Source organism: Chinchilla lanigera, unplaced genomic scaffold (assembly GCF_000276665.1).
Source record: "Chinchilla lanigera isolate Chin_1 unplaced genomic scaffold, ChiLan1.0 scaffold00088, whole genome shotgun sequence".
NCBI classification, from domain to species: Eukaryota; Metazoa; Chordata; class Mammalia; order Rodentia; family Chinchillidae; genus Chinchilla; species Chinchilla lanigera.
In genome coordinates, this window is record NW_004955489.1 from 896,572 (window position 1) to 904,926 (window position 8,355).

Genomic DNA, 8,355 nt, shown 5'->3' on the forward strand with positions numbered 1-8,355 from the left:
TGCACTGGAGTGTGCCTCTCAGACAAGCTGAGGGAATACAGGCTGGGATGCGCTGGGGAAGGCAAGGTGCATCTGTGCAGGCTGGGGCCCCCGCTGTGACAAAGCCACCGCCCGTTGGAGGGAGTGAGTGGAAAGAGGGCATCCATTCAGGAGCTGCCCCAGGTGGCTGGGAACATGTGCCAACAGTAGGCCTGCTGCGGGCTCTGCAGAGGATGGGAGCCTGGACTTCATCTCCAGTTTGCACCACGGAGTCCTGGCTGGGGCAGGAAGGGGCCAAAATGACCTCTGGAATGGGGCACTGCCTCTCTGCCTGCCCACCTTCTTGGGCACCCGCATCAGAGTCAGCTCCCCTGGCAGATGATACTGCTGTGGCCAGAGGGCTTAGCTTAGTGGGTCTCCATGGCAACCACAGCGGGAGCTGGCCTGCCTCCAAGTGCACAGGAGCTCAGCTCAACCTCCAGGGACTCCCGCTCTGTGAACGCCGCCCAGCCGCCTCCCTGTGCCCTCCCTTGGCACCGCGGGCTCCGGCAAAACTTCTCAGAGACAGAAAGAGCAAAAGACACAAGGAGGCAGCCAGCAGAGGAAGCGACAGGAGGGAGGCAGAGAGGATGTAGCCCACCCTCCCAGCTCAACTTTCTGCTTTTCCTGAAAAGATCCAGACTCTCTTCTCTCACCCTGGGGAGCAGAAATCAGAGCCCCTGAGAAAGCAAGGTAAGCAGGCGTCTCCCCAGCCCAGCCCAGTGCAGCTGCACCATTAGGAGAGAAAGCTGAGGCTGGGCCGCTGGGGGTGGCTCCTGGGAGCAGAGCCTGGGTCCAGGGTAAAGAGTCAGCTGGCGGGATCCAGCATAACCAAGACATGTAGGCAACCCATGGGCCAGGCTGTCACTCCTGACCAGACACTCAGGATGCAGACCCAGGCTGGTTGGCCCCGGGCCGGGCTTCAGGGAAACGACAGGCTGGGGCCCAGGGATCAGGGTAGGGGTCATGGGCATCAGCCCTTCCACAGAGGGCATGCCTCTCCGCTTGTACATCTGCCTCAAAACAAGGAGGACCGAATGCCAGCTACTCTGCATGGGATCCAATGGGAAGCGCCGGCAATCACCTACTGTGTGCCAGCATGGTCAACAGATACAGCTCTTGCCCTTGCAGCGGTCATAGCTAGGTAGGGGAGAAGGAGAATGTGTTTGTTACAGATGTGACAGTCACAGCCCTGTGCCAAGCCTGGCCACAGGGACTGGTGACATCTAGGTGGCTAGCGAGGGGCAGACTTTGGGGTGGGTGGCCCTCGAGGTGGGATTTTTGTGGGCCAGACAGAGGACAGATCGGTTAAGCTGTGTCATACCCAGCTTAGTGGGTAACAGTTTATTTTTTTATGATGCCAGAGAGAATGGAGGTCAGTTGTATTGTGTGGCGTTGCTGTGGCCCTTGGGAGGAAGGGGGCCGGGAGGACTAGTCGAGTCTACTGAGAGGCCTCTGGCCACCTCAGGCTCTCGGGCCACTCTATGTCTGGCTTGGAGGTCCCCAGGGGTGTCCCTCCTGTCCTGGCCTGCAGATGCTTAGCTCAGCTATTAGCGCCCAGCTTTGGAGGTAGACGGGGCTAGACTTGGGCACAGCAGCTTTTGACTAAGAATTCAGCACTCCTGAAGCAAGGGCTGCCCCTGCCTTGTGGTGGGCCGTGTGCAGGTGTAGGGCTGGAGCGCTCACTGGAGGTTGGGGACTCTGTCCCTCCTGTGATGCACAGGGCCTGGTTCCACTTTGCTCTCACTGTTGAACACCCCAGCTCCCATCTCTAGTGAGTTTCAGCTGGTAGTCTGGTCCCTGGGTGATGGAAAAAGTCCTCACCCTCAGGGTGCTCAGAAATAGGCTAAAGAGAAGGCTCAGAAAGCATAGGGCCAGGCAGGAGGCTGGAGGGGAGAGGAGGGGAGAGGAGGGGAGAGGAGGGGAGGGAAGGGGAGAGAAGCGCAGAGGAACAGGGAGGCAGGTGGAGCCTTCGAGCACTGCAACTCTCTGGGGCAGCCACAGAGCCACCGCCCGTTCAGTCCCCACCTCCTGCTGAAGAGTGGGCGGGAGGTCAGAAAGAGGTCTGGAGTCAAGCCTGCAGCAGGCCAGGGCCACTGTCCTCCTTGTGCTGGGACCCTTGGAGACCTGTGCAGTCTGGGGACGCCTTCTCAAAATAGTTCTAAGTGAATCCGACAGGTGTCACTGGGTTACAAAGGAAACTGGCTCTATCCAGTGCAGCTGTCAGGGGCGGGTTTCCGGACACAATCTGCAACAGCAATACACAGGAGGCTCTACGAACAAGGAAGGGAGAAAAGAACAGTGGCAGGCTGGTAAACACTGACTTCCCACTAGCAGCTTGCACACACAATATTCCAGAAGTGACAACTTTAAAGAGGGCGGACCATGGCAGTGACCGTGGCCGGGGATAGATGTCACAGGTGCCCTCACAGCCGAAGAGAATACTTCATTCTAGTTAAAGGTTAGTGGGAAGGGCTGGGGATTTAGCTCAGCGGCAAAGCACCTGCCTGGCAAGCCTAAGGTTGTGAATTCGATTCCTGGTACTGGAAGAAAAACAAAACAAAAAGACTTTTATAGGTTAGTGGAAATAAGGGTGGTTTTTCCCCATTCAAGTTCATCATCTGAGCAAGTGTGGTCCCCACACTTGTAAGCCAGAACTCTAGGCCTTAGGGAATTTGAGCTCAGCTCGGGCAGCTTAGCAGTTTAGTGAGACCCTGTCTCAAGAATAAAAAAATGACAAATCTCCAGTGCCATGAAAAAAAGAGAGAAAGGAGGGAAGGGGAATGGAAAGGGAAAGAAAAGAAAGGAGGAAAGAAAAAAAAATCATTCCCAGTCTCCAAATTCTTCCAGGAGCCTGGGTAAGAACCCTTGCACTAAGCACCAAAGGCAGCCGCAGATGTGGGGACCAGCTTCTTGTGAGTCTGCAAAACAAGCGTGCAGACATCATCTCATCTGATTTCATAGTAAGCTGAAGTCAATACCTTACACCCCATTACACACGGGGAAACTGAGGCTCAGGGACACAAAGGTGACCTGGACGCAGCCTGGCTGAGTTGGGGGGAAGAGGGTGGTGGCCTCTGCTGAAGTCTGGCCACTTGCTAAGCTGGCATAGACAGGGCACAGCCAGGCACCCAGACAGCGTCCAAGGGCAAAGGGCGGGACTAAAGCCCCAGCCTCAACAGAGGAGACATGGTGCAGGAGGGAGGGAAGGCAGTTGCCAGTGGGTGTAGCCATCCTGCCCCAGGGAGGCCTCTGGCTGAGGGAGGGAGTGTCCCCAAGGTTCCCATAGAGACCACTGGTCTGCAGGTGTAGGCCCTCCCTGCGGGCTCAGTGTCTTCTCCCACTCTGTGACTCCGGCTCCACTTAGCAGCTGACAGGCAGGGTCTGGCGGTACCTCTTCCTGGCTGTCTAGGCCTGGGAATTGTGGCCTCTCACTGCACGGGACAGAGGCTTGCGAAGCTCTCACACGCATCTCTTTGAGTCCCAGGGGGACACTGGGGTGTGGGCCACACAGATGTGTGAACCCCAGTTTATACGTGAGGAGGAGCCTCCTGGGGACAGCCAGGGGGACCATGTAGCTAAGGCCCTGTCCCCTCCTGGGGCCCAGCACTGCTGCTCTGCTTGTTTTCCTCCTCCTCTGGGGAGCTCAGCACCCAGTGCAGGGACATACTGACCCGTATCTGCCACCTAGGCCTCAGCCCACTGGCACCCCATGGCTGTGGTGTCAATGGACAGAGCCTGCCTGAGGCAGACCCTGCCTGGGGCAGAGCAGAGGAGCTAGCAAGCTGGTCAGGATGAGGGGGAAGTGCGGGTTGAGCTGGGCATCTCTAACTCCCAAATCATGACTATGCTCACACACGTGGAAAAGTGGGGCGAGTGGGACATTACACACCCGCAAATGCCTCTGGATAAAACCAGTGTTAGTGTTTCGCCACAGTTGCCTATGTACATCTCAGGGTGGTTTGCATGTTAGACATCGCAGACGCTTCAGTACTCCCTACGCTCCGAGTACTCCCTTCACCTTGACGCCTTCTTAGACCTAAGAGAACAAGCGGTCATTACTTCCACCACCTCCCTCCTCAGGTTACCCCAGCGGTCCTAACTTAAGGTGGGGATTGGTCAACAGTCACACAATGCAGGAGACTGTAAGTGCACTGGCTGAGGAGAGGCGGGCTGGCTCCGTGGGACTCAGGTGACCAGGGCACTGCTGCTGGCCAGAGCTGGGGACCTGGAGTTGACACTGAGCAGCGTGGCCTGCAGTGGGGGTGCGGGGCAGGTCAGGGCAGGACCCACGCCGGGGTAGGCCCTGGGCGACCCACAGATCACATGCGACTAGCTGCAGTCTCGGCTGTGGGTCAGTTCCTGAGGGCCCTGGGATAGGACAGCACCCCTGAATTTGATCAGCCAGCCTGCCTCTCTGACCCTCCCTGCTTCTCCTCTGGCGGTCTCCCTCCCTCTTTTGCCCTTAAGAACTTAATCAGACCTGCCTAAGAGCCTCCCAGGGTAGCAGCTGGCACTAGGACAGAAATAGCTTTGGCAAAATCCTTGTGTGTCTGCCAAAGCCTCGCCCAGGTCGTGTGTGGGGTGTGGGGCGAGGAGGAGCTGTCTCCCCAGAGGTGTCACCTGGCTGAGAGGCTCAGAGCCCCAGGAGCCAGGACTCACATGGCCCTGTACCAAAGAACCTGCTCAGGAGGCCAGCTCAGGAGGCCAGCTCAGGACCCCAGGAAGAGGGACCCCACAAGGCTGCCCTCCAGGCCGTTTGCAGTGGTGCAGAAGGCCCTGTGTGCCAAGGCTGGGCGTCCCCACTGTCGTGTGCAGGTCCCTTACAATGGTGTGGGATGGAGCCGGGTGGCAGGAAGAGGAGGGCAGCTTGGAGCTAGGAGCTGGCTCGGCCTGCAGAGCTGTGCACCAGTCAGAAGCTCTGGGAAACATTAGACAGGAAGAGAGTGGGACAGATTTTAATACTTTGCAGCTTAATCGGTAACTTACAAATGTTTAGATATATAAATATACATATAACATCTGTAGAGGATTGTGTAATGTACTTAAATGTACGCTAAAATAATTATATAGTACAATAATAAATTATTTGAGAAAAAGTATATTATTTATGTAAGGTAATTTTATGGCATTAAAATGTCTCCATACTTCTGTAAGCTATGCAGGTATCATCTGTAAACATTGCCTGTCACACAGAGCTGTACGGGAGCGTGGGCCTCACCAGCTGCACGGCCCAGGCCCCTTGCACATGTGTGGGGCAGCCCCTTTCTCAGGTCCCCATGGCCTGGCCAGGCCAGGCTTCCATGGCCATGGTGTGGCCAGTCTGAGGTAAGGCTGCCCTGGGCACAAGCTGTTTTGCCAGCTTCTCCAAGCCCTGGGTGGCAGGACTTTGGGCCTCCTCTGCCCCCGAGTCACCCTTGGCTCCAGGGTACAGACTCAAAGGAAACAAGGGCCATGGAAGGCAGGGCATGGCCAGAATGAAGCCGTAAGGTGGGTCTCAGGGAAGCTGAGAAACTGGGATGAGCAGGACTCCAGGTGAATTTATAGCCCGTTGCACATGCACACCCAGACACAGGTACACACACGGATGACTAGTGCACTGCATGGTGACCCAATCCTGGCCTTCATGTTGGGATTAATCCAAATCAGTTGGAAAGTGAGGCTGATCCATTTATTTTTAGGTGTTCACTGAGCACTTGCTGTGGGCCAGACCCCGATGCTGGGTGCTGGGTGCTGGGCGCTGACCTGCAGAGCAGCGCCCACTCAGCATGGAGCAGGGGGCAGAGCAGGAGGTACAGGGAGGCCAGGCGCTCTCCGGAGAGAAGTGACCTGTAAGAGCAGGGGGGCTTTCTCAGAACTGGGAGACCGAGGGTTCCAGTGTGTGCAGTGACCCCGAGTGAGGGGGCACTGACACCCTACCGAGTCCTGGCAGCCCGGCTGTGTCTAGGCAGGAAGACGCTGGGGGCAAAGGGGAGGTGGGGCACCTGGAAGACCTGCTTCTGGCTTGTGCTCCGGAACGGCACTCCCTCTACCGCCCTCAGAGCCGCCATCCATACCCAATGGCACCAATGACTGCAGCACACTCCCTGTTCCTTCATTCCTTCACATCCAGCCATCCGCCTGTCCCTCCCGTCAGCTGGCCACTCCCAGTTCTGTACTGAGCAGGACCCGGTGGGGCATGGGAGGAGTAGCCACACTGCTCAGCCAGCCCCAGTGCTGGTCCACGTCTCGCCTGGGCGTGACTGCGTCCTCCACGACCCCTTAGCCCTCGAGGTTGATGCTTGCACACACCCTTCAGCCCTGCTGTCCAGAACAAGCTCTCTGGTCCTCCTCATCCTCTAAGTCAGCCGCTCTCCCTTCCTCACACCAACACTGACTGCACTGCAGGCACCTTTCCCACTGATACTATGGTGCCCCCTGCCCGGTACTGGGGATTGATCCCAGGGCCTTTGCACTGTGTTACATCTCCAATGCCCTTGTTTTATTTTAATTAACTAATTAACTAACTTATAGGCAGGGTCTGCCTGAGCTGCTGCACTGGCCAGGCCAGGCTCCTCCTGCATGCTGAGCATGGCCTCCCAGTGGAGATTCCGGAGGCCATTTCCCTAGGTTCAATTATGGCAATGCTTTAAGGGTCATTACACCCATGAGCGAGCACATCACTCTCTGTGCTGCTTACAGTGTCCGGTTTACCCACATCTGCTTCTCACAGCTGTCTGGCCTGCTCCGAGGGGCTCAGGAATGACTCCAGAGACATGCAGTGACCGACTGGAGGCCACAGAGTTCTGTTCACCTGGGGTCCGACTCTCCTTCCCACACATCTTCTGGGGCCTCCCTCCCTGAGAGGCCCTGGGAGGACACCTGCTCTGTCTCGCAGGGCCGAGGGGTCATGTCCCTCATCCCGTGGCTCCGGGGGAATGAGGCCCCAGCCCGGCTGTCCTCCCGGAGCCCGGCGGAGATGGTGCTGGAGACGCTCATGATGGAGCTGGTGGGGCAGATGCGCGAGGCGGAGCGGCAGCAGCGGGAGCGCAGCAGTGCGGTCAGGAAGATCTGCACCGGCGTGGACTACAGCTGGCTGGCCAGCACGCCGCAGCCCACCTACGACCTCAGCCCGGGCGAGCGGCTGCAGCTGGAGGCTGTGTGTGCCAAGATCCACCCGTCCTACTGTGGGCCGGCCATCCTCAGGTAAGGCTGGGCCCTGCAACAGGCACCCCTCGGGTGTGGACCCTGGGAGGGTGGCTGCAGGGCCTGGGCCATCAGGACCAGAACCAGGACCTGGAGGGCAGTCCCGTCAGCAGGAGCAGGGTGGACCCAGGCAGGGCCGGGGGCTCAGGGGATGCTCCAGGGCAAGGACAGCAAGGAAGGCCACCTGAAGCTTCCTGCTCCTCCTGCCAAGTTGTTCTCATCCTGGGTTTTACTAGCTGCTGCTCCTCTTTCGTCAGGCCGTCTTCAGATTCCCTTCTTGGAGGGGTTTTCCCACAGTCTCTCCAATACTGATTTTATTTTTTAAATTAACTTATTTATTTTGCAGTACTGGGGATTAAACTCTGGGCCTGTGCACTGAGCTGCAACCCCAGCTTTTTCACACTTAATTGGAGACAGGACCTTGTTATGTCATTGAGTTGCCCAGGCGGGCTCCTACTTTCCACCCTCCCGCCTCAGCCTCCCACAGAGCTAGTATTATAGCATGTGCCTCTGTGCCCGGCCCCGATATTAATATATCTTGATTATTCTACTTCACACCGACTTGTACCCTGGTCTGCCCAAGGTGTGTGTTGTGTGTGTTTGTGCATCTGAGTGTGCATGAACTCCAGGTTTGCGGCCCTGGGGCTCTGGACACATAAAGCATGGGTCCAGCAGTGTTCCGGAAGTAACTGTGATTGGAAGCCATGGCTTTCCTGTCCCTGTCCCCATTGGATGCCGAGGTCAAGGAAGGCGTAGTCAGCCGTCCAATCGCAAATAGCGCCAAATACCTCAAGTTCTTCGTCCATGTTTCTCTCTGGTGAAACACAAACCTCCATTAAAACGCCTGAAAGTTCCCTAGAGTCCCCAGCCCTCCCTCTCCCCTCTCTGGAACCAGCGCACCGCCCACACCATTTTTTTTTTTAAATCCCCTCTTCAAACTCTCAGTCCTGCTACAACCCCATCCAAGATACCTTAGTTTCTGGGGCCTTTGGCTACCTTGCCCCTTTTTCCAGGCTGACAATCTCAGCCTTCCCCCTTCCCACTCTGCACCGTGGGAACTGCGAGGACTCCGGAAGCCCTGGGCCGGGCGGGGGGCCCGGGCCGGGGCTGCCGAGGAGCGCGAGGGGGCGGGTGGACGGGCGTTGCAGGCGC

At 57.4% G+C, this 8,355-nt stretch overlaps 1 protein-coding gene across 1 annotated transcript; it reads left to right on the forward strand.

Moving 5' to 3' along the window:
• The first annotated feature begins 392 nt into the window (after window positions 1–392).
• On the forward strand, window positions 393–7,284 carry Rd3 (retinal degeneration 3). The gene is made up of 2 exons (XM_005404502.1): window positions 393–711; window positions 6,896–7,284. The coding sequence occupies exon 2, from the start codon at window positions 6,908–6,910 to the stop codon at window positions 7,205–7,207; it is 300 nt and encodes a 99-aa protein (XP_005404559.1). The 5' UTR covers window positions 393–711; window positions 6,896–6,907; the 3' UTR covers window positions 7,208–7,284.
• The last annotated feature ends 1,071 nt before the right edge of the window (window positions 7,285–8,355 follow it).

What these genes read in the sequence shown, in the direction of transcription:
- Rd3 (XM_005404502.1), top strand. Translation starts at nt 6,908, where the DNA reads ATGTCCCTCATCCCGTGGCTCCGGGGGAATGAGGCCCCAGCCCGGCTG.